This window comes from Diorhabda sublineata, chromosome 3, assembly GCF_026230105.1.
Source record: "Diorhabda sublineata isolate icDioSubl1.1 chromosome 3, icDioSubl1.1, whole genome shotgun sequence".
Taxonomy (NCBI): Eukaryota; Metazoa; Arthropoda; class Insecta; order Coleoptera; family Chrysomelidae; genus Diorhabda; species Diorhabda sublineata.
Genome location: NC_079476.1, coordinates 19,063,295 through 19,088,842, shown reverse-complemented (window position 1 = coordinate 19,088,842; position 25,548 = coordinate 19,063,295). Strand labels below are relative to the sequence as shown.

Sequence of the window (25,548 nt, the reverse complement as noted above, 5' to 3'; positions counted from 1 at the left end):
ACCTGTCAGTTTTTTAAATGTTTAAGTTAACCAACTTGATAAAGTTCTTCATTCACCGTCAACATGGTAGGTGTTGTAGGTTATTGCTGAAAGTTTAAAATTTTTTAAAATATTTCATTAATCTTTTTCATTTTCCCCAATTTTCATTCAAATAAAGTGTGTTGATATTAAATTATATTCACTGATTTCATTATTTTTTACTCATTATCTGCCTCTGTTAAATGATTTCCAAAATTAATTTTTTAGTTGTTATTTTCTGTTTTAGTCGACACATAAAAAGAAAACAAGGAAACTAAGAGGACATGTAAGTCATGGTCACGGTCGTATTGGTAAGTTCATATTAACATATATATAAAATAAGTGAAAATCTCTTCAAATGATGTTAATGTCGAACGGGCGGTATGAATATAATGATTCATGTTCGTTACTGATGACCAAAACATACTTAAACAGTTCTACACGTTTTTCTTGGACTCTACTAATCTATATTTTAGGTAAACACCGCAAGCATCCTGGAGGTCGTGGTAACGCTGGTGGTATGCACCACCATAGGATTAACTTCGACAAGTACCATCCCGGATATTTTGGAAAGGTATCGTATTTTAATCACTATTATTATATAATAAAATTAATTATCAAGATTTTCAATTCAGTTGGGTATGAGAAATTACCATGTAAGGAAAAACTCCAAATGGTGTCCAGCTATTAACTTAGACAAATTATGGACACTAGTTAGCGAACAGACTAGGTTGAAATATAAGGATAACGCTGAAGGAAAAGCACCTGTTATCGATATAGTTAAAGCGGTAAGTTGATAATCTTGTTTCTTTTACTAATACATTGACTGCCAAGGCCCTTTTCATAATTTTATCACTATATCATTCAAATTACTAATTTAAAATATGAGTTATTTTGTAGTTGACCTGTTGTCAACCTGTTGAAATATCTTCCTATAAATTTTACAATGAAATTATGTTAATGAAATTTTTTTTTGTTTTAAAACATATAGGGATAGCAGTCATCAGGTGTCTATATAGTTATTAGTATTGTTACAATGTTTTGATGAGAAGCTTTGAAGTTAAAACTGGTCAGGAATTTAGTTGTTTTATCTTTTAGTGAACTGCAGATTTTATTTTCAGATTTACATGTTTATCCATATTTTGATAACAAAGTTTCATCTTCATTGGTTGAAACACTTGTGAATATGGGTATCAGTTGTTGATTTTAATAAGGATTTTTTTGTTTTTCTATTCTTTAGAGTTTTATGTATATGTATCTATTGGGGTATCATATACACTGCAACCTAAAGGATTTATTGTGTTCCCCTTCTTTGCTGCGATATTGGGGAACCCAGTGTTTACAGCTAATCCCACCCCTTTTAAAAAGTCCAAAATGTGCTATGTGTTCCAGTACTATGTGAAAAGATGAAAGGTTTAGAATCACTTCTAGTGTAGCTATTGTGCATGATTTTATAACTGCGATTGCACATATATAGTTAAAATGATGACTATTTAGAACGGGCGGTCGTATTTATGATGCCGAATGTTCATTATCTGATTATGTATAAATATATAATTTTTGTTAATATTTATATGTATATATTTTGATTGATTGAAATTTATCTTCTTTGACAGGGCTACTACAAATTATTGGGTAAAGGTCGTTTACCTCAACAACCAGTTATTGTTAAAGCTAAATTCTTCTCAAAATCGGCTGAAGATAAAATCAAAGCTGTAGGAGGTGCATGTGTATTGAGTGCGTGAAATTTTAACCGCTAATAAATTTGTAAAATTATTTGAAATTTGATTTATTTTCACCACTGCATATTATATGAATTACAATGATTTTTAATGTTTCTTATTGTAACGTTCAGACATAACATTAGAGAGGAACAAAAATTGTTGAGTGGGATGGAACGAAAATGAGGTTATATTTTAACAATGTTTGCTGAGTAAAAGTAATTTAGACAGGCCATTTCGATATTACGTCAAGTTAATACCTTTGTTCGTGTGTCAAATTCTGAATCACGTTGGGGATCGAACGTACTTTCACAATAATCGGGGGGGGGGGTTGAAGTCATTTGAAATTTGACCTGGGATTAGAGCTAATGTCAAAATCGGCTGATTTCAATCCTTTTACCGTAAACAAAGGATTTTGTGTTATGCTATAATTGATGAAACATTTCGTGAGGTTGTTTGAATTATTGGAATCAATTTAAGAAAATGTTTCTATCGGCTGTCTGTAGTTCTCATTACAGGGGTAACAACGCTATAGAGCTCGGTTTTTGAAGAATATTTTTGGAATTTTTTTCTAAAAAACTTTATATCAGGTGTAAAATCTGGTTAGACGACTTTATTAAATTAAATGGCGTCAATACAGAGCTATGAGATCAAGAGGAATTTTCAGAGAGGTCTCTACTATTACCAACTTTTCTTCATATCTACTGATCTGAAACATAAAAATCAAGTTTGAGCTAAAAGTAAACGAAGTACGTAGGGGTCGCAAAAAATATTAAATTTTAATAAAATGGCGGAAGTTCGAAAAAAAATTTTTTTCCCTATAAAAAATCCTGATCGTAAAGCAAAAGGTTTCCTATTTATTAATAAAATCCCCCTATAAAATTATGTTATAAAGCTTCAGTCAAAGTTTTCCTTAAACGGTTAGAAAAAGATCTGTTTTAAAAGGGACCTGGTTTGAGTCATTAGAAGTAATAAAGCAAAAAACGGCAAAGCTCCTAAAGATCCTCACCAAAGAAGACTTCCAGCACTGCTTCGATTAATGGAAAAAACGTATGGAAAAGTGGGCGATGAGGAGAGGGGAGCAATCGAATGTAGAATAATTTTTATAATAAAACCCTTTTTTGTAACCAGTATCATTATTTAATAGCCATCAAAAATTATAACGTGGCAACTATATAAAATATTTGTCATTTCTGCTAATATATCGGATTTCCTATCTGCTCAACTTGGGAAGGAAAATAATAAAATATTTCAATGTCCTCAACATTTTATTAAAAAAATTATATATATATTTATATATTTTAAGTATCTTTACAACAGTTATCACATTCAATTAATTAAGTTACATAACATAATCTAAATTCCTAAACACAACCATTTACAGGGAATGATAAAAACAATAACGCGTATAAGTAAATTTCACAAGTTTTTTACAAATTTAATATTTTGAAATTCAATAACTGGTTCGGATATTTGGGTAATTATTTGATTTCAACTTTTTTCCCTAATTATGTATATTCACTTTTTTTTTCATGTATACGAAAGTAACAGACGTTTAAAAATAGATACTTTAGAGATTAAGTTTTCTTGAAATTTCCCCTGTGAAACCAATGGCTCATTCACATCGATGTTAAATTTGATCTTTGCGAACAGTGCAAAAATGCAAAAATAATCGATGAATTTATTTTCAGGAAACACTATGTCAGATTATTTGAAATCAAAATTCGAAATATGACAATTCGACCTAGTGCTCATGTGTCATGCACGGTACGAAATTCAAAATTTTGGAGCTTGCAACTTGTTAGCCTTTGATTGCATTTGAAATGCTAACATTCTTTCTCGTATGCCAAGCTGATGTGCTGAGTTTTCTTTCAGTGTTCCCAACTCTAAAAAATTTATCTCCCTAAAGCCCCAATCAAAAACCCCTAAAAATCTCCATAATTACTAGGGGTTACCCCTAAATAACTTTATTATTCATAAAATATATATCGAAATAAATAACATTAAAAATTATGAAACATCGAACAAATAATAAATTTCAAACAAACAATAATTAATTTCATTTAAAATCATTTTGTTACATTTCAATCGATATTATGTAATGCATCTAAGTTATAAAAATACCCCTAAAAGTATCCCTTCCCACATTTCTATACCCAAATTTGGGGGGAAACCCTTAAGTTGGGAACCTTGAATCTACTTCGACAGCAATAGACTACAGGAGTGTTGACGTGACAGACCGCTATTTTAGCGCAGGTCAGGGATTACTTTCATTTTAACTGCGTTGACGATGGTATATGTATTCGATGATTTCTGATTTCATCGTATTTTCTTTAATAAATTTTGAGCAAAAAATTACCTTGTGGTACAAAACACATCACCTTATACAACAGTAAACTAATTAAACCCTTTTTAGATAACTTTAAGGAACACACATTACATGAAGGATAGGGCTGGTGCAACTTTGGTCACAAGGGTCTAGTCAAATACATTGCAGAATATTTTACCGTGAATCTTTGATTAAAATTCTAATATATAATTATGACAATTTCAAACGTAAATTCTAGATTAGTTACTATTTAATTAGGTACCACGTGCTAGTTACTGTTTGCATGCAACGCCTTTTCGGGAAGGACACACTTCCTCTACCTTACCCCTCATTCCATTTAATTTTTGAAACAGCATACCAGTAGCACGCAAACATAAAAGGGGGAGGAAGGAGCGAGCCTGATCCTGGTTACAGGGCCCGCAATTAAATGTGGAGGCCATGCCGGGACGTCACGCTCCGGTTGTCCATTGCATTAGAAATATATCCTTAGTTTTTTTGAAAAGCGTTATCGCGAAGAAACAATCTTTAGAATATCAATTGATTCATAATTTTCCCTTTATCACAATTTGCACTTAAGGGAATTTTAATTACATAATTAATTTTTACACTGTACAAAGCAAAACATTCGCCAGCCGATGGACCAAGGTTGGTGAAGAGGATGAGAAAAGTTGGCACAAGAGCTCTTGACTTACAACAAATAAAACATTTATTATAAAAATAGAATAAAAATAATTAGGGATTTTGAACTCTTGACTTAGGCTTAGGATTTTGTTTGCTTCATATTATACAACTTTTTAGAAACTTTTGGGGGAGCATAGCTTGATACAAAGTATGAAAGCCGCGCTTCGGAAGCTACCACTGGGTATATGAATATCTTGACACCAAAACGTCTGTTACTTTCATTGCAGCCCTCGTATTTATTCAAGTTAATCGACGAATTAAATACGTTTTGAAAAAATGTAGTAGAGTAAATTTCTTGGGAATTAATTAGGTTGAAATGCCTGTTATCAGTTAATTTTATATACAAATCGTGTGAATATGCGTGAGCAATTATCTAAAATATACGTTGGGTGTACACAGTTACAGATTTATGCGGTGGTTCAGGTTTGAAAACTACTTTTCCATCAATTTTGTAATCTTCGTAATTAAGAGTGTAGTGTAGATCAAATCCAAGTTTTTTAGCAGCACAAGCTGTATAGTGACTTGTACAATCCACCGATATGAATCCGCACCCCTCGTATCTTGCAATTTCTCTGTAAAAGCAAAAAAAATACTATTAATCATTACGTGTTATAATTTCATACATCTAGAGCTGGCAGCACTGGTGGAATCTGTATGAGGAATATTTGTGTTACAATGGGGAGATATTCCCACCTCTACTATGAATTATATTTCGAGAAAGTTTTATTTATGACTCTCTATTTCGTTTATTTTCAATATACTGACACATTTCGTGAAAGGGTTAAAGATATTATATGTAATATTTCTATATGGACAGTTTCTATAAGTGGAAGATAGAATGACAACGATTTGTCTATCCTCCGAGCTTTCAGCTCTGTTCTGCGCATTCTCCAACATGCGCAGTATAGATAAAGTGTCTCGAACAAGAGAGAAAATGAATATTGTCAGCAACGTAACGTAGGGACGTTTTTCCAATACCAATTGTCCACATAGGAGTATTACATTTATGGTTAAAGAAATATTTAGAGCGGGCGATGATTTTCCGAAGATTAGCGGAAACAACGAAATTTAAGGAAAACGTCGGCGATCTTCATCATTCCACAAAATGACTTGTATGGAACAAAGAACTATAAACGAAAAAATTCCTACTACAGCCACGAAAAAAGCCCCAAATTAAGGCATAAAAAACTGTTTCCAAAAAATTGGGCGATCTTACAAATATTTTTGGTGATGCTTTTTTGAGTCGTTCCGCTGAAATATGGAATAATTGCGTAAGGCATGTAAAAGATAAAACTGAAGTGGAAATGTTGAAATTATAATCTACCCAATGGATACAAGGAGAAAAACATGAACATGAAAGAGGAAATAATTTAAGGATGATCGGAGTCGAGAAGGGGAAGAAGGATAAAAATCGGCTTATGTCGATGTCCGACAAAACTACATGTACTGTGGAAAAAAGTTAATTGGCGAAGTTGTAGGTAATGTAAAGTTCTACAACTTTCGTATTCACACTTTTTTCATATAACCTTAAAATTTATGTGAAAAATTGAAATAATAAAATTTTTGGTTTTTTATTACGATATTACCATTACCATGGTAAATTTTTTCAGAAAAGACAAAAGAAAATGAAAAAAAGTCGCATCCGAAAAATTTTTTTCATCATTTGTACAATTTTTAGTTAATCATTAAAATTGTACACTCAAGTTACCAGAAAAACGTGAGATTCCATGTTACATCGATAAATATAAGTAATGAGAATCTAAAATTTTAATAAATATCTAAAAATTATACAAATGCTTGAAAACATGTTCAGATGCGATTTTTTTTTTACTTTGGGATCATCAATGGATTACGATACATGTTCGCTCGCTTTCTTAGGGCCCTTTCACACCAAACGAATCAGAATCACTCCGAATCAAGCTGAATCTGATTGACCAAGATTCGGCTTCGAGCGCTCCGTTTAAATATGAAGGGACCATTTTCCCGCCTTCAGACCCGACGAATCTGGTTCAATCAGGTTTGATTCGAGGTCGCACTTGATTTAACCTGTCAGATTCCTCATCCGGTCAGTCTTGAATCAACAACCATACGAGATGGACGTGGAGTTATTAATTTTAAAAGTTAAAGAAAATTGTGCGATGTATGACGCCAGTGATAAAAATCACAGCAACAGAAATCTTCTGTGTGGAGGAAAATTGGCGAAGAATTAAACATTAAACATGAAAGGATTTTTATAGATTCAAGTTGATTCAGCTAGTGTGAAAGAGTGGAGATGACGAATCAGATTCAACTTGATTCGGAGTGATCCAGATTGATTCGGATTCGTTTGGTGTGAAAGGGACCTTACCGTTTCGCGTGTCGATTGTTTGCGAGATATTCGACAAGTACCACCACACGCGCCGGCGCAGTGACTTCGATACATTCCTATTGTTTACTTGACGATTGACTTTTCTTGACTAACAGCCGTGGTGTTTTCAATTTGGCTATTAATAATATATAAAAAATTGATTTAGGTCTTTACCGCAGATTATTTAATGTCTACAGTGCTGCTCATGCTGATAAAAAAACAAATTATACTAGAAGTTAACACCTTATGGAATAGTTTAAAAAGTAATAATAACATTGAAGATGAAATGAAATCAAAAATTAAAGCGTTGCAAGTAAAATTGACAAAAAAGGGACACTCTTGAGTTTTTTTTTCGAAAAATCCTCCTTCGTCAAAAGCATTAGCACTAGTAAATAATTTGAAACTCACTAACCATAAGTAGGTATAACTACATAATTCATAAAGGTTGTTAACTCTTTATTTGGTTGAGGTTTTAAATGAAATACAAAATGGTAATAATAACCTAACCCAACCTCACTTAATCTAACCTAACCTATTATAACTTAGCCTACTCTAACCTAACTTTCTCAACAGTAAGGCGAACAAATGATTACTGAAAATGCTAAGCCATAGTGCTACCAACTAAGTGTCAAAATTTAGGACTATAAACAGTGTTTAAAAAAAAGGGCAGCTAGTCAAATTAATGTATGGTATCGTAACCGTAATAGAACTAAAAATTTCATTAATTAAGACATAATCCTACCCCAAAATGATTAATAGCAACATTGAACATGCCATGCATGATAAAATGGCGTCTTAAACGAGCTAAGTTTCACTTCATATAAACTTGAGAATCACACAGTTTCAAAAATTAATTTCCCAAAAGTTATTTATTTGCGCAATTTAAAATTTTGTATGTAAACTCCACTTTTTACACTTTTATCTTGATCATTTTTTGGCTTTTTTTAAGTTTCTAATAGGGTAAACAATAATAGAAATCGTTTTGTAAGGAATGTTGCCATTTTTATGGGTGATGCGACACAAACATGTTTAAAACGATTTATTTAACGTGACAATGATTTACAAAAACATATATACCAAATATATAAATACGGTATAAACGAATATCCAGCACTAAATTTATTCATTGAATCCCAAGATTCTTCTTGCAATTTCGAGGGCAAGTTTCCGATTTAGGTCTCCGCCTTTCCTTCTTCAAGTCATCCCACTCTCGATATTGTTTCGACAATTCTTCGACAACTTTTCTAACGGCATATTCGGATTGCTTCAACATTTTTTGTACGTGCTCATCACCGGTTAAAATAGCCATATTATTAGCGATTTCTTGCAGTTTTTTATTTTCCATATCGGCGGCGTGTAATTCCTTTTTCATCGAACACACTGCGGCGAATTGGCAATCTTTGGTTTTTCTGTTACCGTCTTGATTTTCCATATATGTTCTTTCCAGCCAAGCTATTTGTCCTTTGGCTTCGTTTAATTCATTTTCTAATTGTTCTATTCGCATTTTGTAACATTCGGCCTCGCAAGATACGCCTTGTATAGACGTCCTCAATTCCGTTTGCATTTTATCTAATTTTTTGTCAGCGGAAGCAATCAATTCATCTTTCTTTTCTATCTCGGCTTTCATACTCTCCAGAGCGTCTTTCATTCTCGATTGTATATCATCTTTGTTTTTAATTAAATTATCTATTTGTTGCATTAGTCGTTTGATTTCGTTCTCCTGATCGACTATACAAGACTGGAGATCCGTCACTTGTCTTTTCAAACAATCTCTTTCTCTTTTTATAATCGCCGCTTCTTCTAATTGTGCTTTTAAAGATTCATTTTCGCGTTCCATTCCTAATTGGGTTTCGTATCTTTGTTTGTACACGTCTCTTTCGTTCGCCGACTTTTCCAAACATTTGCATTTCAATCTAAGGTTTTCGTTGTGGACTTGCACGTGAGCTAAATCGTTCAATTTGATTTGAAGCTTGTCTCTTTCTACTGCTAAAACTTCCGCTTCCTTGGCTTTCCCTTTCAAAATCTCCATTTCCTCTTTCATCATATCTAATCTTTTTTGTATAGCATTCCTTTCGGCTCTAACATTCTCGAGTTCTCTTTCGACGCACGTACATTTCGATTGAAATTTCCTAATTTCGTTATTCGTCAATTTGTCTGTTTGCAATTTTCTTAATTGTTCCTCTAGTTCGTCAGCTCTAGCCGCTTTCTTTTGATATTCTATCAATTGGTTTTGCGTTTCGTTCACAAGTTGCATCTTTTTTTGCATTTCGTCTCGTTCTGCTAAAGTGGTATCTATTAAAGCGCTTCTGTTTTTATAAATTTCGTAATCTTCCGGTAAGGTATTGGTACATTTTGCTAATCGATCTTCGAGATTTTTCACTTTATTTGTTAGAACCGCACATTTTTCGCATTCTTTACGCTCCTCACTTAATCTTGTTGCTCTCAGCTTCGATTTTTCTTGACGTTTCGTTTCGGCTTCTTTTAATTTCATACAGTATTGTTTCAAAGTGTCTAATTCTTTTTCGATTATATTCGCTTCTAGCTCTGGGCAGACCGTTTCTCCATTGAGAGCATTCAATTCTCGTTCGAATTCATCGTTTCCTTGTTGTCTAGCTTGATCCCCTACAACGCCCACTTTAACAGACCTCGATTTTCCGGGAGGTGAAGGGAATGTTGACGTTCCTTTATCGACACATTGGCAGATAGGTCTATTTTTTCCGATTTTCTTGTTTACTACATCAGAATCAGTTGCTTTTTTTTTCGGAACTATGTCACATTGACAAACTATACTAGTCATGGATACTACGGATCTTACAGCTTTCTCGGCTGTAGTTACTTCATTTTTTTCTGCAGATTTTGGTCTATTTAAATTAGCTTTAAAACGAATACAACTCGGATGACAAGTAGATTTCGTTTTAGAACCTAGATAGGAATCAGGAGGTTTATTCAGTCGCCTAGTATCGTCAGTAATAGCATCTTCTACAACATCTTTCGGTTGTTTAAAACGTATACAACTTGGATGACAAGTAGATTTTGCTTTAGAGTCTAAATAGGAATCGGGAGACTTATTTAGTCTCAAAGTATCGTCAGTAATAGCATTATCTACATATCTCAATTCTTTAACCTTTCCAGCGGCTCCAAGTTTGATATTAGTATCTTGAACAACACCTGTAGTATCAGTAGCACTTTTCGATTCGTCGATTCCAGCGAATCTAGGGCTTATCTTAGAACCTTTAGTACTATCGACAACATCGATGGGCTCTTTTAATATTACAGCGGATCTAAGACTAATATTAGGATCCTGAACAACGCCTATGGTATCAGTAACGTCTTTGGTTTTTCCGGCGGAATTAAGGCTAATAGTAGGATCATTAGATTCACAGGTGCACGGCTTCTTTTCTTTTGGTAAATTGTCTTCAAAAAGTGGTTGTTTTCTATCGAGTTTTTGTTCCAATACTTCAATCACGTTTAATAAACGATTTTTATGTTTTAATCCACTCTCATCATCGCATACGCATAGCAATTCATAATCTCCAATACAAGTACAGTCTTTGATAGCTTGCATACATACGTAACCCATTTGTTGTTGTAATTGTTGTAAATGTTCCTTTTCTTCGGGCGTTAGATTCCGTGACATGAGAAAATCCCATAGTTTCTTTAAATTTTTGGCTAATTCTGCTTTTGATCGTTGACATAGAGCGTGCAGGATTGCCGTACTTAATTGCCCACATTTTTCTATATCGCTTCTTACTATATCCAAAATATGTCGTCTTCTATCGTCTACAGTGAAATTCCAGCTTCTCAAATCTTCACTGGAATCGTACGTTCTGAGTCTTCCTTCAGATCGTCTTCTTAATAGTTTTACGTTGGTTTTGTCTAAACTAAATCTCAAATTTTGATCGATGTATGGCATACTGTAATTTATATTCACATGAACTTGAAAAAGCGATACAGTATTTATTTGTATAGAAAAACTTCGCAATTAAGCACGATTGCTAACATAGCCGAAGGTTTATGATTATGATATGGTGTTTGACATATTTGTTTTGTCATTATAAATGTCTAAAAGAAGTATATATTTCATATTTTCTTACGAAATGAAAATCTTTTGAAAATAGGCACCTTGTAGAAGGATTTTCGACACATTATTATATACCTATTCTAAAATTTAAATTTTCAAATTAAACAGACATATGTCAATTTTTATTTTTGTATAAATATGTTGTAAGTCTCGACCCAGCAAGTAAACATCCAACATATATATTTTATTAAATACGTCCTTTTTTTATTTCAAAAATTTAGATTCAACCAGTTCAATTTTCCGGTTTTAAAATATGAAATATATAACGGGCGTTTTCTCTATTACCATGATATGGAGCTTCAGTCCTTCGTTAACAGATGGCACTGTACACCAAAATGAAATCTATTCTTTATTAGTAGAAATTATTGTTTTAAATATTTCTCTTTGATATTAATTTTTTAAATGTTCCATTACAAGTGGAAAGTTATTTGTGAAAGGCTTTTTCGATTTTATTTTATTGCTAGTATATGTAAAATATGTGGGAAAACTATTAAGACGAAGTTTCCTCTATAATGGTTACCTAGGATTTTCGCCATTAATTAACAGATGGCAGAGTTTACTAAAATGAAATTCATTTTTTAGTACCACAGTTGTCTAAAATGTTTTGAAACGAGATAGGTACAATGAGAATTTCGGATTATTTTTGGAAAGAAATTATCTGATTGAATTTTCCGTTTTGAATTAAAAATATATGGTGAATAAAATGCATGATCTTAGACGTATAAATTTCATCATTGTGTGTGTGCCAACGAGGCACTCATTTCCAGATATTAATTTTTCAAATATTTTATTATAAGATGGAAAGTTATTTGTAAAAGATTTTTCCGATTTCAGTTTAGTGCTGTTAAATAAAATATGTGGGAAAACTACTGGGACGAAGTTTTCTCTATAATGATCACCTAGGATTTTCGCCATTAGTTAACAGATGGCAAAGTTCACCAAAATGAAATTCATTTTTTAGTACCTAGACGTAAAAATTGTGTGTGTGACATCGCGGATTTCATTTCCTTATGTTAATTTTTCAAATATTTGATTACAAAATGAAAATTTATTTGTGAAAGTCTTTTTCGATTTAATTTTAGTGCTGGTATATGTAGACTTTTTTTATAAAGGTTACGTAGGATTTTCTCCATCAACTAACAGATGGCAATATTAACCTAAATGAAACTCATTTTTCAGAACCAAAAATTTTTATAATTGTTTCAAGATATGAGAGAAAATTCGGGTTATTAATGAGAACTATTTCCTTCTTGAATTTTCCGTTTTTATATAAAATATAATTGGAAAATAATAGGGATGGATACACGTTTTTTTCTATGACCGATATCTAGAAATTTCAGTTTTTGGGTGAAGAAATTTATTTTTTGATATTTAATTTTCTTAGATGGTTCATAACAAAATGGAAATTTATTTTTGAAAAAATCCCTTTGTTTCCATTTTACGGCTGGACGATAGTTTTCTTAATAATTATTGCTCTGGACTTTTGTCCTTAATTAACAGATGGCACTGTATTTTTTCAGATTTAAATTCAATCTTTAAGATGATGTGTACTAGGAGAAATCGGTGTTATTCGTAATATATATCTCCAACATTTCATTTTGGATTTCCCGTTTTCGTAGAAATATTTATGGCAAGTAAAAGGGATGAGCTCTATCTTTATCACCATAGCGCAGAAATTTCATCTTTCTTAGAAAGATGGTAATGTATGTGCAAAGCCAAATCTAATTTTGAATAAAGACTATGAAGAAAATGAGAAGTGCAGTAAAGTAATTTCTCTGACAAAAATGTCTTTGAATTTACTTTTTTGTTTCTATATATAAAATACATTTGTGAGAAATCATTGGGACGGAAGTTTTCTTTACAATTTTGTACTTTTGTCTTTTATTGACAGATGGCATTGTATACATCAAAATGAAATTCAATCTTCGACATTAAAAAAAGTTTGAATGTTTTGTAGTATAGTGAAATCAAGGATAGAAGGAAGAGTGTAGTTTTTCAGAATCATCGTTATTATTGCTATTGCTTGAATGTTAAGTTCTTACAAATAATATTTTGGTTTTGTTCCTATTACATGTAATAGAGCGTCGACATTTATTCTAGAGATGGCACTGTACGCATAAAAATGAAATTTCATTTTCAAAACTTGAGGTTATTTATAAAAATCAATTTCAATTTAGACTGATGGAAATTTTAATGTTTGTTGTACTTTAATAACTATATTTCATAACTTTCTACTGATATTCACCTTGTTTTTGCTATAAGGTATTTCGCGATACCCTTTCCTCTGTACGAATTATCGACAGATAAAATTTTCACCACCATTGCTTTATCTATTCCAGGATAAATTTGAAACGGATCAGATTCTACTGCTACATAATCTAATAATTTTACAATTTTCGAAAATTTTTCATCTTTACTGACGAATTCATCTTCATCCGAATCTCTTTCAATGATACCTAAAAGAAAATCAATTAACATTGAAAATTGGAGAAGATTTATTGAGATATTATTCAAAGATATGATTATTGATCTATTAATGACTCAGTTTCGTTGATTTGGAACATTTATTTGAAATACACCGAAATAGGGAAGAAAATAAAGTTGGTACCACCTTCCAACCTTGGAAGCATTGGATAACACTTTCTTCTTATTCAAATGCGTCCGTTTTTTCTTCATTTTTCACTCAAACGTTGCATAATACTCTCCATTGAAAGTTTTTCTTTTTTAACGATAGTCCATGAAAATTATCCCACGCGTATACCAAAAAAAAAAACCGACGCCATGACCTTGTCTGCAGATGGAACGGTCTTTGCCTACTTTGGAGCCGGTTCTCCCTTTTGTTTTGATTATTCTTTTGTTTAGGGTGTGAAGTGATGGATCCAAGTTTCATCCATGGTTATAAAACGCCTTTATTTCCGTGAAACATTGCCAAATACTAGATGGAAACATCTTCACGACGCTGTTTTTGTTCCATTATGAGCGAACGCGCCACCTATCTTGCGCACAACTTTCTCATGTCCAAATTTTTAGTTAATAAGCGATGTATCGCACTTTTCGGAATACCCACTATATCTTCTAACTCGCGCATTTTCAGATGACGATCATCCAGTACCGCTCATTAGGTCGACCACTGCGATGCTGTTTTCCGTAGGTTGTACCGCCACAATTAAACTCTGATACCAGTATTTCACTGTTGATAAAAGTATAACGATGATGTTCACTATTAATCTTCAAACTTGAAACATAGAGATTGTATAGATTGTAATACAGTGAAATTTTTCAAGCAAATACTGCCATTTCTAGATCATGCCAGGTACTTCTGGTCCAATGTTCAGCCAATGTTGGAAGGTGTATCTTTGCTCAAACATTGGATAAATGAATGAATTAAATTCCAAAAAATTTCAATTGGCTCATCAAATCTAAAAGTAAATATTTGTTGAGATTTTGGAACAAATTCCGTAGTTGCATCCACCATGATCGCCAAAAAAGGAGAATTATCAATTGCCTCAATTATTTGCTTACAGAGTTGCATCTAAATCAGCCGAATTTATAGTCTTACAATAGTCTCTTCATATCCGTGGAGATCAAATTCAAAAATAATGGAGATGCTTTTCTTTTACTTCAATTTTAACATCTCAAGACGTGTACCTACTATTTTCGTATTTATCGCCGCGAAAAAGTAATAAGGGAAACAACATAATGCATTGTTTTAGTCAAAAATCCAACCAATTTTGGCGTTAAAATCTTAGTAAAGTAAATTTTCTAGTGTACTTACAACCAGTTCTTTCAATAATAATACTTATGAATGGGCCTTTCGTTTTTTACTTGTGTCTTTTCTCCAGATGAATATTCACAAAATCTCTTGGTACTTATTTAAACAACTGCCATACTGCATATATTACAGTATATTGTTATTTAGTTTAAATTGTCCTAAATAACAAGACAGTTCGAGAAGTAGCGAAAGAATGCTAGTTATTTGTAATCTAACTTTACTCTGCAGTGCTGCAGTGTTTATGCGTTAGACGCTCCTCGATGTCCATGTTAGATGAATCAAGCATTTTTTACAGGTCCGGATTAAGCTAGGGGCTAAGGGGGGCTATAGCCCCGGGCCCCAGGTCCAAGAGAGCCCCATCATTTGGAAATCGTTCTTTATTTTTTGATATGTTGATACCACAAATCTAATGTATTGATATTATATTGTGAATTTTTCCGGGTTTCCGAATTCCTTAAGGGGCCCAGACATTATTTTACCCCCGGGTCTTATAAATCTTAATCCTGCCCCGATTTTTTATTATAAAATTATTATTGTAGTGAAATATGTATATAAAAAAACGAACCATTTAAACAAACTCCGATGATCTTTCCATTTTGTATTGCCAACAAATTCACGCCATTATCCAAATCTTTTAAAGTGAATTTCTCCAAATCTAAACATCTGGGATGTTCGTCTGTGATCAATTCCATAAACGCATTAAGCGGTTCGTCTTTGTAAAAAAATTTTTGAAGGAATTCCAAAACTTGTTGTTCATCGTCCAGTGTTGCAATTTTAATATCAAAATCGATCGGACTTGTGGGAGTAGATGGCGTTGAACAAGAAGAGATGGCACTGTCTTCTGATATTTGATTCTGGAAAAATTGAATAACTTAATTAATTCGTGGTTAATATTTAGGCTCTATTTATTTTAAACTTAAACCTCAACTAACTTCACATAAAATTTATTTTCAAAATTCGATATCATTAAAGAGAATACTAGTGGATTTTTTAGATTGTAACATCTTATCCACAGTCTCACTTCTTTTCGCTATCTTTCTAAAAGAGAATGGAATTTCAAAACACCAAGAAACACGTTTTTAGAGTGAGTTAAACTAAAAAAAAACTTAAAAAAAAATGATTCTTAGCATTAGAATATAATTACTAATGAGAAAATTGATGTCAATATTATCAAAGCGTAGAGTAGTTTCTATGAAATTTTTGAACTAACTCTGTGTTTTTGAATAAAACTAGTCCAAAATTGTGAAGAGTCATCATTTTGAGTGAGTTAGGTAAATGGGGCAATCTAGAATAAAGGAAATGGAAGATCTACTTAATGAGTGATTTTCAGTTATGGTAAAATTATTTGGATAAGAACAAATAAGAATCGAACCCAGATCAATTGGTGATGCGCTAGAAACTAGTTTCTTAAACTATAATAATCCTGGTATATTTTATACGGATTTTTCGTTCCATTTTGCTCAAGAATTTTCAACACAGTCCGTATTGAATATAGACATTTCCTATCTCCAGATAAAAAAATATAATGTTAGAAAATCAATGTCCGAAATGGTACATTTTGAAGTTAATATTAATAACAAATATTTAACCATAGATGTTACCTACCAATGCTCCATATCGTGCCAATATATATCAAAACGCGGTAACAAAGTTGGTTAAAATCCTACTTCTTTGCGGAAATATCTAGGTGCAATAATAGAAAGAAATAGTAGTAGTGAATTTTACCATGCTCACAGCTGCGACACATGCACATTAAATCAAAATCAAAATCAATCAAAAGTATTAAAGATAAAATATATGTACATATATTCCCTTAAAACAGAATACCAAAAAAAAAACGTTTGGATTTAGAATGGAAAGTGAAAATTATAGACGAAGACCAAAAAAAAACATGAATTGAAAATGTGAAACAAGCTGATGAGATAGAGGAAAGGAATAAAAGAGCAAACAAAAGCTAGAAAGGTATAAAGAAAAAAGTATATGGCATGAGAAATAATGAAATATGAGAAATACCAAAATTTTCAAACACTTAATTCGGTTAAAATCTATTTATCGAAGAAAATAGTAAGCCAAAACAATGATCAGCACGTGAACATTCTGGGAGAAACATGTCGCGGCATTGTTTTTTGTCCAAATCAGTGGTACCACAATACACCACAAATAAAAAGCCGCGTGGGAGGCGGAAGCGCCGCATCGCTGCAGAAGTCGTTAGATCAGATATTAGTAATATAGGAACGGTATCGAAAAAAAAATTGACGATTCAATTGATAATTTCGACAAAAGCGCCATCACAAGAATTGTGTATAATTTTTTCTTTCAAAATGAGTTACCTACAGGGATGAAGTTCTGAGAGTATTTAACGAAGATAAGGACTTGCCGGATTTCAAAAGATCAACATTTCATAATCTATTAAAAGAACAAACAAGGAAGAAACAGTTTATTATTACAAAAAGCAGAAATAATTGTGTGGAAGCGAAAATACCTTAAAAAAATTAAGAAATTACGTGAAGAGAATAGAAAAATTCACTACCTAGATGAAGTATGGATCAACTAAGGATAATGCTTGGGTGGATTCTTCCATGCAATCTTCAAGGCCAGCATTCTTGGATGGATTTCCACCGGATTAAAAACTCATCCAGTTACAAAAAACTATTTTTAAAGACTATTTTATAAGCTTTTGTTTAGTGTCAAATGTGTGTATGTATGTGCGTAATCAAATCCAAGAAGTTCGTTTTGATGGACTATATCTTCTCTTCCTATTTGATCAAAGCCTATCTCTAAAACTATAAAACATAAATGAATTTCCTTATCTTTATTTAATCTCTCACTTAATTGTCTAATTCTAAATATGAAGTTGTGAGTCCTCTAAAATTTCATTTAAATAAAAACTTGTTTCTAGAAAGATTTTTTATTATTATTTATGATTGGGTTGACTAAGATAATTTCCATATTTATTACAAATCAAGAGGGTTCAATTAACAGCACATTTTATGTTTGGTTTCATACATGCCTGATTTTATTTTATCTAATTTTAGAATAAAAACAGAGACAAATCATGTTTCTTATAAGTAGTGAAGGTGGTAGGAATACCTGGTTTTTAAATAAATATGCTCCATATTTTGGGTGTTCACTATAATTATATTTTAAGTGCGGAGTGCGGTCCTGTTACATACTCGTCTTTGGCGTTTTCAACCCTGATCACGTGCACTATGTCTGAATATGTTTTTGTTTACTATTTTTCTTCGGTAAGTAAATTTTAACACCATTTATTTTAGAATAACCTTTAATTTGAATGGTGCATAATTAAAAACGACATTAGATTTTCTATGTAACCAAAGATGCCTCGTGGAAATTGTGTTTCTGAGTTACGAAAAGTTGAGATTGTAAAGTCGACGAAAAATCGTGTCGTGGGCTCCAAAAAGAAAATTTCATTGAGGACTACAAGAAGAATTATTACTGCAGCTAGTAGTAACTTAAAATTATAAAAGTTGCCGGATGGGTGTAATAAAGATAATTTTTACTAACGAAATTAAATTCAAATTATATAATACCGGTGGCTTTATAACTGCGATTTAAGAATAGTTATTTTCCTAACAAGTGCGGAAAGTGATACTTTCCCGCAGGCGACTGCAGTTGTCCCGAACGACGCGGAGCGGAGTTCGGGCAAGCGGTCAAGTGCGGGAAAGACACTTTACGCATGTGTTAGGAACATTATTTTTTCTACGACCGTATATACAAAAAAGTATACCAACCCATTTTTCTAAAATTATTTTATTCCAACAAACATAACAATATAAAAAACTGTAAGTAAAAACTACTAATTATTATAAATATTAATATTGAAAACACAATTTGTTGTATTCTGTAGACCAGTAAGAATTGCCGGTCCAGTGTAGTTATTTGGTTTCAACTGGACGGTAGATGACGTCGATGAGGATGGATGGCATCGGTTGCAGGTCGCATAAAGATGACGATGACGGTGACGGCAACGGTTTTAAGTCAGTTGGCAGGTAACAGCTCGGAATTAGTTTCAAAATGGCTTCGGGAAGTTCTTCCTCGGTTGATGATGAATTAATATTATTGTCTCGGATTCGGTTTAATGTGGTTTAATTTAGAAGAAGATTGCACTTATTCGGTCACTTCCAAGACGTTTTGAACAACTTTGACGTTTTAGTAACAATTACATGGTTATATAAAAAACATCTGTATTATTTTATATTTTCAAAAAATTAAAAATGCTACAAGAAGCTAGAAAAGGCTTAAATTTTGTTTGATGGACTATTTGGTAAATATTTATTTACCTGTAGTAACAATAGTTATAATCCCAGAAGTGAAAAACTATCTAATATGGTCAAAATGTGCATAATTTTACTTTCCCGCACTAGTGCGGGAAAGTGACACTTTCAAAACTAAAATGCGTGCGGGAAAGTGGGTTAAAACGCACGGTTGTAGAAAAAATATTTTTTCGAAAAAAACTTTTGAAAATGGTATTCTATTGGTCTAGACTTTGCATGTTATTAATTTTATTATAAATTCGCGTAAATTATAGAAAACTATTTTCAGAATAATAAATTATTTAGTTATAATCCACAGTTTATTTATGAATATGGATGAAATAGTTTCATGCGAACTCAATATTATATCCACGACAGATTAATCTAATTAATAAAAATTATAAAATAATAATTGTATATATAAAGTTAATTATTACATGGTATTAATGGATAATTATACTAGAAATTGATTTCTTTTGTTCTTATATGTAAATGCAGATCTTTTTTTTTTGTAATATGTATATATGTAATACAATGTGTGATCACTTTCAAGGACATTGTTTTTTATTATATTATGAAATGCATTCACTATTTTTTTTCATTGTTTTATACGACCGTGATTTTTTCATCAAAATTCAACTCACTTTTCCTCCAGTCCGTTATTTAATATTTCCAATATTGCGAGAAATATAATTAAAAACAAAAAACCTGTATGGTAGTAATAAATCAAGTCTTATAGAAACAGTAACATTCCCCATTCACTTCTGTCATTAATGAGGTTGGTACAAAGAAAATTTAATATATGAGGGATGTCCGACAAGTTTCCCACGTAATCATAAACACTTGGAATTGATTGATCTAGATTTCCAATGACCTAACCCAAAAATTCACCTGTTCATTTGCGGCAACGTTGCTTATACACTGACTCATTTACACAATTCCCTATTAATTTCTATATGCTAACAAATATTTTTTAATAAAATATTGTTGATATGTGTGAATCGGGTTCCCTGTTGGCGCACAGCATCTCCTCTCGTATTGCAGAGCGTTTGCCAATGGAATAAAAGTCACAGGTCGAAATATCGGAGGAATATGGGGGTTGTTTCAGTTATTCTTAACACAATGTTGAAGTAGCTGCCCTTCATATTCTGTTTTCGGTGGTCTTGCATTGTCCACAAGATTAGGACCTTTATCCTGAACGCTACGTCATACTTTATGGTAGGCTATTATTCCCATGAGCTTCTACTAATTCACTATGACATTTCATTGTATTTCTAATTCGGAGAATTGCTATTGAGGTTTCTAATAAAAAAGGTAATAACAAAATTTAGTTGTTATAATACATTATTTGAATGATTTTTGTTAATTGTTAGACACTCTTTTTTCAAGTCAATTGCATCAAAATATAATTTTGATAAAAAGAATTTACTATTTCTTCCAATCTTCCAATAAGTGGTAAACTAAGATTTTTACTTGAGCAAGAGCAGAAAGACTAGTAAGAAGAGTAAAAGATGAAGTAAGAAAACTAGTGTGTGAATACCATTTTTCAAAGAGTACTTTATATGGAAAAAAGATAAAATTCTTCTAAATATAGATGCCCCGAACTAATTATTACGAATATAAAGATGTTGTGAATGAAGGACTCATTCTTATGGACGATGAAAATTATTTCACAAATGCTAATTCGAAAGTAAAAGGAAACATTTGGTTTTTATTTGGACACATAGAAGAATGCACTGTCAATATAAAATAAGGAAAAAACGCGAAATTAGCTCATAAAGTTTTGGTCTAGTTTTGTGGGTAGAATAAGGGGTACATGAGAAATAGAGTTTATCGCTTCCAGGCCAATGCCTGAAGCCGCAAGCGACCAAGTCCGAGCCTAGGTAGCGATGGACCTCCTACCTTTCGGCATAAGGCCATTTATATCCAATATCCATAGAAATCACTGTGAATTGAACCCATCTCAACAACGGCATTCCAAAAGAAAGCAGTGAAAGAAGATCCTGTTTTCTCGTCTAGCGCGGGCGGTATGTAGATTGTGTGAGTTGTTTACATGTCTTCTTCGTCGTCGTTTAGTATCATTTTTCCCCATTCGTTTAGCCATTCGGCCATGGTCGTGTCAGTTATGTCGATATTTGTTGGAGGGTATGTCATATTCAATTGTCTAAGTCTTTCTGTCAATATTTGTCTAGCGATTTGTCTGTCTTATATTGTACAGTTGTGGATAACGTGATATTGGTCTTCTGTCTCTTTACAATTTTCACATTTGCCGTCAGTGATTCTTAGTTTAAACAATCTGTAATAGTCGTTCATGTGTTTGTGTCCAGTAAAAAGTTGGATCGTTTTCCAAGTTAAAGTCAGTTGCGATCTTGAAAATCGCATATGTTTTGCGTCCAGTGTCTGATTTGTCTCGTTTTTCTTTTTTTTTTAGTTGCAATGTGTTTTTTACTTGATTTATGTCAGATTTTGTCGGGTATGTGTAAGTGTTATCTGGTTATGTGAAGGCTGATTTTGTCAGTTTGTCGGCCAGTTGCATGCCTGTGTGAGTGCGGTTTATTCTTAGTGATGTTGTGTTTTGCTATAGTTTCGAAGTTCTTTTTAATTCTTATTATCACTTTATCTCTACATTTACTGTTCGACAACTGCTGGAATACCGCAGTCAAAGTCAAAATGGAATCGTACATGTTTGTGCGTGTATTTTTGTTCGTTGTTGGCTATTATATTGGTTGCTGTCATTAGTGTGATCTCCTCAAGTTGGTTTATGTCACATGTAGTTTCAATTCTAAATTTATATGTCTCTTTTTGTTCTGATTTGTCTATATGTATGCCAATTGTATTATCATTGTCTCTGAAGTGAAACATTATTTCCGTTCGGTCGATAGAAATCGGCATTGAAATAGGTTTCTAGTGCCTGGGCTCCTCAAGTACTCCTCAATAATTGCAAACAGAAATCTAAACCTCCACGTCAGAATAGGAATGTTATGTGTGGTCAGTATAGATGTACGGAGTGGAAGCTTAGACCTTGAAAACTCGATTGATCAAAAAACTTGAGGCATTTGAGGTGTGGCTCTATAGATGCATCCTGAAGATACCCTGGACTGACAAAATCACCAACGACGAAGTACTAGAGGCATTGGTCGCAAAAGAAAGCTATTGACCATTATTAAGATAAGAAAAACATCTTATATAGAACATATCTGCTACAGAACACAATGCAGGGCAGAGTAGAGGAAAAGACGGGCATCGGCAGGAAGAAAAAAAGGATAATACGGTATGAGAAGAGGAAGAAGTACCTAGACATTGAAGTAACTGAATTATCATTCACTTCCTGTTTGAAAGCAGTAGATAACACGTAAACCACCTCACAATCTTTTAACATTACGAATAATCAAACCTTTCCATTACCATTAACATAAATAAATGAGATTTGCATGCCTATTTTTAAAAGATAATCATATTATTCAGCTGTGTAACTAAACGCAGCACTCGTAGCGACATCTGCAGACCACACCAGTTTCTCTTGGAGCAACCCTGATCTCACGGCACTTCATAGGACCATATCTAGTGACCTAATCACCCTTAAATCATTGTGCGATTCTAATTTTCTCTGTCTCAACGTTTCTAAAACTAATGTTTTATCATATAAAAATACATTACTACATTTTTTATTAAAAAACACCATTACTGTCGTCGTTCAATCTGTAAACTTCTTAGGGCTTGTTGTGGATTATTCCTTGAAATGGAGTTACATATTGCCGCCTTATCTAAAAAATTAGATGTGGTGTGATTAAATTTGAGCGAATCTTCAAACTAAAAAAGAGAGCTGTTAGATATTTACTCGGATTTAACAGCAAGGCTCACTGCAGGGACTTCTTTAAAAGATAAAAATTCTGACTTTTCCTTTCTTATTCATCTTTGAATCCATTTGCCTAATTTGCGGCCACGCTTCTCCAATTTCATAAAGGTCGTTGAATTTAGGAACGTTCAGAATTAGTTAGGGGCTCAATATATTACAATGCAAAAAAATGCACAATCACGCACGGGCCTCTTCATTCAACTTAAGTTATCAACTTTGTTAGTTATTAAGCCGTTAATTATTGCAAATAAGAAAGTGTATATTAAATATTTTGTGCCAAAATTATTGGCACATTTGTTATGTTCTGCAAAACGATTCGCAAACAGCAGCTTTTATTAATTTGAAGAACAGCGTACAAAAATCAGCATAAAATTAAGACTGTCTTTAAAACGTAATCACTACATCTCTTTTCTTTATAACACATGATACTAAGTATACGTTACTAAATTTGTGGCTACTAGTATGAAAGTAAGTTAATCTTTTGGTTGATTCTAATAAAACAAAATACGAGAAAATAAGGAATAATCCTATGCCAAAAAATTTTAATTCAAAACTGAATCAAAAAAGGACAGCTAGGAGGTTTTGACCATGTCTTAAGAATGATGGAAGAAATATTCATGTTTGTATAAGATATAAGAACAAAAATAAGGAAGAAAGAACGAGAAGGATAAAGAAATATTGCGGGAGAAAATAAAGGAGCAGTAAATAAAAGACACAGGAGGGGATAGAATGGAAAAATTTATGAAAAAAGAAACCCACGAAATGAACCAACTTCAACAAACCTTATACCTGAAAAGGTAGAAAGGCATCAGAATTAAGGAAGCGAAGGGAAGAAAATTTTTTTTTCAGATTTCATGGTTCTTATTGAAACAATTTATAATCTATCGCAATTTGAAATATTCTATAAATATTTATAAGTATGCATCGTATCTCGCCATCCCATACAGCAGATTAATTATAATGTTTAAACATGACTTTGTACCTACACCTATTACAACATTAAGTTAACGTGTAATTATAAAATAAGTCCGTTAAACAACAATGACTATTAGTATGTTGCTATAAATATAGTATACAGAGTGGGTGAAATAAAACGGTCAACACCGATATTATGCAGTATTCTCTAGATTTTGAGAGATCGCTTGAACAAGTAGAAACTGTCAATTCCAGATTCTAAGCTCGATATTTTTAATTGTTTGGATATTATTAGATATGTTACTAATACAAAAAATTCTGATTAAGAGTACAACACCTCTTGAAAATAAAACACAACGCCTCTGGTTTGCTAATTTGTTATTTTTTGCAAATTCAAGTTATTGAACTGTTTTTAAACACACTGTATGTAACGGCGCGCTGTTAAATATCTTAATATGATACATTACCATTTCAGGTTCATTAATAATTTTGCTTTATTAACATATTGGATTGAATGCAATTAGTTAATAACTTAGTTACTAAGGTACAGTAAAAACTATTTGAAATAAATCGATTATTTATTACGAAGGTTAAATGATGGAAATTAAGTTCCACAAAAAGTGATATCCTGGGAACCAATTCATTTTACACTTTACTGTACCAACTTATTTATTTGCGATTTAAACCAGAAGTTTCCAAACTTTGTTTCCTCGTAGACCAATTTCAAAATACTGGTTGTAGTTTGATACATTCCACCCATATTCCCAAATTTCGTCGAAAAAAGTGGAGATCAGATCTAACGAAGGAACTTACGTGAGTCTCCCATAGACCCCTGGGAATTCACCTGGACTCTTCTGAGAACCACTAATACAGACAGTGGAAACGTCCATACGCAATTGGGTAGCTACCCTTTTTAATTCCATTCTGCAGGGTGTTCCCGGATTTGATGCAAAAAAGTGAGTAGATGACGTGAAAATAATGCTGTTCATACCTATATGTGCGACATGGGCAAAATTCTGAATTTTCGGCCCTGCCAGAATATTTTGAAACAAATAATAACTACGAGGTATTTCCACGAAGTTTTATGTGGTTATATAAAAATATGGTCGAATACAGAAATCTACAACTGATTTTCTACATAGTTTCCAAAATTTTGTAGGCACTTGTCACAGCGTGTAAGCCTTCTTCATAGTAGGTTGTCACCTCTGTTGTCAAATGTTTGTACGGGTGAGCAAAGTTTTAGAAATTTCAGTTTTTCCAAGAACGATTTCATGAAGTAGTGATGGCGTAGTATGCGGAAATTCCATAGCAAGAGCACTAATTATAAACTCATGGTCTTGCTTAAGATTCTGTCCGATTGCTTGAAACTTTACTATCCAAAGACAGGCGTTCAGATTGATCCTCATCGTACACTTGACCATGTTCTTCATTGAATTGTCTGAATGTCTGACTCATATTCTAATTATTGAATCATACTCATGTTAGACGTAATATGAAATATTTGGTGTATTGTCAATATCAACTAACCTAACAATTTGTATTAATTTACTAATT

General features: G+C 32.6%; 2 protein-coding genes across 2 annotated transcripts in view; one reads left to right on the top strand and one right to left on the bottom strand.

Annotated features, from left to right (window-relative positions):
• The first annotated feature begins 24 nt into the window (after positions 1 to 24).
• Positions 25 to 1,845, top strand: LOC130442044 (60S ribosomal protein L27a). Its single transcript, XM_056776012.1, has 5 exons — positions 25 to 66; positions 266 to 329; positions 495 to 592; positions 654 to 806; positions 1,635 to 1,845. The coding sequence occupies exons 1-5, from the start codon at positions 64 to 66 to the stop codon at positions 1,761 to 1,763; spliced, it is 447 nt and encodes a 148-aa protein (XP_056631990.1). The 5' UTR covers positions 25 to 63; the 3' UTR covers positions 1,764 to 1,845.
• A 1,149-nt stretch (positions 1,846 to 2,994) lies between these two features.
• The window catches only part of LOC130442043 (arylalkylamine N-acetyltransferase 1-like), a 53,198-nt gene continuing 30,644 nt past the window's right edge, over positions 2,995 to 25,548 (bottom strand). Inside the window, exons 2-4 of the mRNA XM_056776010.1 lie at positions 15,515 to 15,803; positions 13,423 to 13,633; positions 2,995 to 5,321 (exon numbers count right to left, since the gene is read on the bottom strand). Of these exons, the coding sequence (XP_056631988.1) occupies positions 5,123 to 5,321; positions 13,423 to 13,633; positions 15,515 to 15,803 (699 nt within the window). The 3' untranslated portion in view covers positions 2,995 to 5,122. The remainder of the gene's footprint in view (positions 5,322 to 13,422; positions 13,634 to 15,514; positions 15,804 to 25,548) is intronic.

Excerpts from the sequence above, each read along its gene's own strand:
- LOC130442044 (XM_056776012.1), top strand. Across the intron at positions 330-494 it reads TCATGGTCACGGTCGTATTG|GTAAACACCGCAAGCATCCT; the intron begins GTAAGTTCATAT and ends TCTATATTTTAG. Across the intron at positions 807-1,634 it reads TTATCGATATAGTTAAAGCG|GGCTACTACAAATTATTGGG; the intron begins GTAAGTTGATAA and ends CTTCTTTGACAG.